The sequence below is a fragment of the Rhincodon typus genome, unplaced genomic scaffold (assembly GCF_021869965.1).
Source record: "Rhincodon typus isolate 14 unplaced genomic scaffold, sRhiTyp1.1 hic_rhity00000778, whole genome shotgun sequence".
Classification (NCBI taxonomy): domain Eukaryota; kingdom Metazoa; phylum Chordata; class Chondrichthyes; order Orectolobiformes; family Rhincodontidae; genus Rhincodon; species Rhincodon typus.
The window spans coordinates 34,345-35,675 of NW_025966416.1; the positions used below are offsets into that span (position 1 = coordinate 34,345).

Below are 1,331 nucleotides of genomic sequence, written 5' to 3' on the forward strand. Positions count from 1 at the left end.
TCTCTCTGTCTCTCTCTCCCTCTCTGTGTTTCTCTCCCTCTCTGTCTCTCTCTCTCTCTCTCTGTCTCTCTGTCTTTCTCTCCCTCTCTGTCTCTGTAGCCATCTCTCCAACCAGCGTTGCGTTGCGAGTGGACAGTTCCCTCTCTGATGTTCCCTTCCCCCTTTCTCTCTCTCTCTCTCCCTCAGTCACACCGGAGACAGCACAATAAGGACAAACCTTTCAAATGCCCGCACTGCCACAGGGCGTACACAGACTCACCGTCGTTACAGGTCCACCTAGCTACACACACAGTCAAGCACATCAAGGCCTACGCCTGTAACTCCTGCAGAAAATCATACACATCAGTGAGTATCGTCCCCCTGTCCCTGGGAGCGCTCGCGCTGACGCTGGGTATAAAGTGGGGACTGAGGGAGTAGGCTACGCTGTCATGGTGATGTAGAGGGAGCTCTGTATTGTCCCCCCTGTCCCTGGGAGCCGCTCGATGCTGACGCTGGGTATAAAGTGGGGGCTGAGGGAGTAGGCTACGCCGTCATGGTGATGTAGAGGGAGCTCTGTATTGTCCCCCCTGTCCCTGGGAGCCGCTCGATGCTGACGCTGGGTATAAAGTGGGGGCTGAGGGAGTAGGCTACGCTGTCATGGTGATGTAGAGGGAGCTCTGTATTATCCCTGGGAGCTGCTGGATGCTGACGCTGAGTATAAAGTCGGGGGGCTGAGGGGGTGTAGGCGACGCCGTCATGGTGGGACGGGAATAACTGTGTGACTCCTTCCCACCATTGTCTCTCTCTGTCTCTCTCTCTCTCTCTCTCCTCCTACCCCACCCCTCCACAGGAAACGTACCTTATGAAGCACATGAAAAAACACAAGGCCCCCGCTCCGCCCTCCGAGCTGTACGGCGCCACCTCGGGTGGGCAGGGCACCAACGCCGACGCGGCCCAGTGCTCCTTTGACCTCCTGCCCTTCAAGCCCGACCCCCACAAGGACCCCTGCCTGACCGTGAGCACCAGCGCTTTGCAAGTCGACCAAATGGGAGGCTCCTAGGTCCCGCGCCTTGACCTTCGACCCTCCCGCCCTCCTAGCTGCCACATACGGCGCCCTCCCCCTCCAGAAAACCCCGACCCGTTCGGTGAGGGGTTTGGCGGGGTGGGGGGGAGAGGTGGTGGTGGGGGTGCGGGTGGCTGTCGGGTCCCACCCCCGCCCTCGCTTCCCCACTGCGCCCGTTCGCCGCCCCGAAACGAGATGGAGGCCGTGCGTGCGTGCGTGAGAGGGCCGCGAATCGGAGCTCACGTCGGGGGTGGTGGCGGGCTGGGGGTTGCGGGTGTGCGCTTGGTCG

The 1,331-nt window shown here is 61.0% G+C and overlaps 1 protein-coding gene across 1 annotated transcript in view; it reads left to right on the forward strand.

Annotated features, from left to right (window-relative positions):
* Window positions 1-1,331, forward strand: part of LOC125481071 (zinc finger protein 362-like) — a 5,295-nt gene extending 3,964 nt beyond the window's left edge. Inside the window, exons 5-6 of the mRNA XM_048592192.1 lie at window positions 187-345; window positions 830-1,331. Coding sequence (XP_048448149.1) covers window positions 187-345; window positions 830-1,039 — 369 coding nt within the window. The 3' untranslated portion in view covers window positions 1,040-1,331. The remainder of the gene's footprint in view (window positions 1-186; window positions 346-829) is intronic.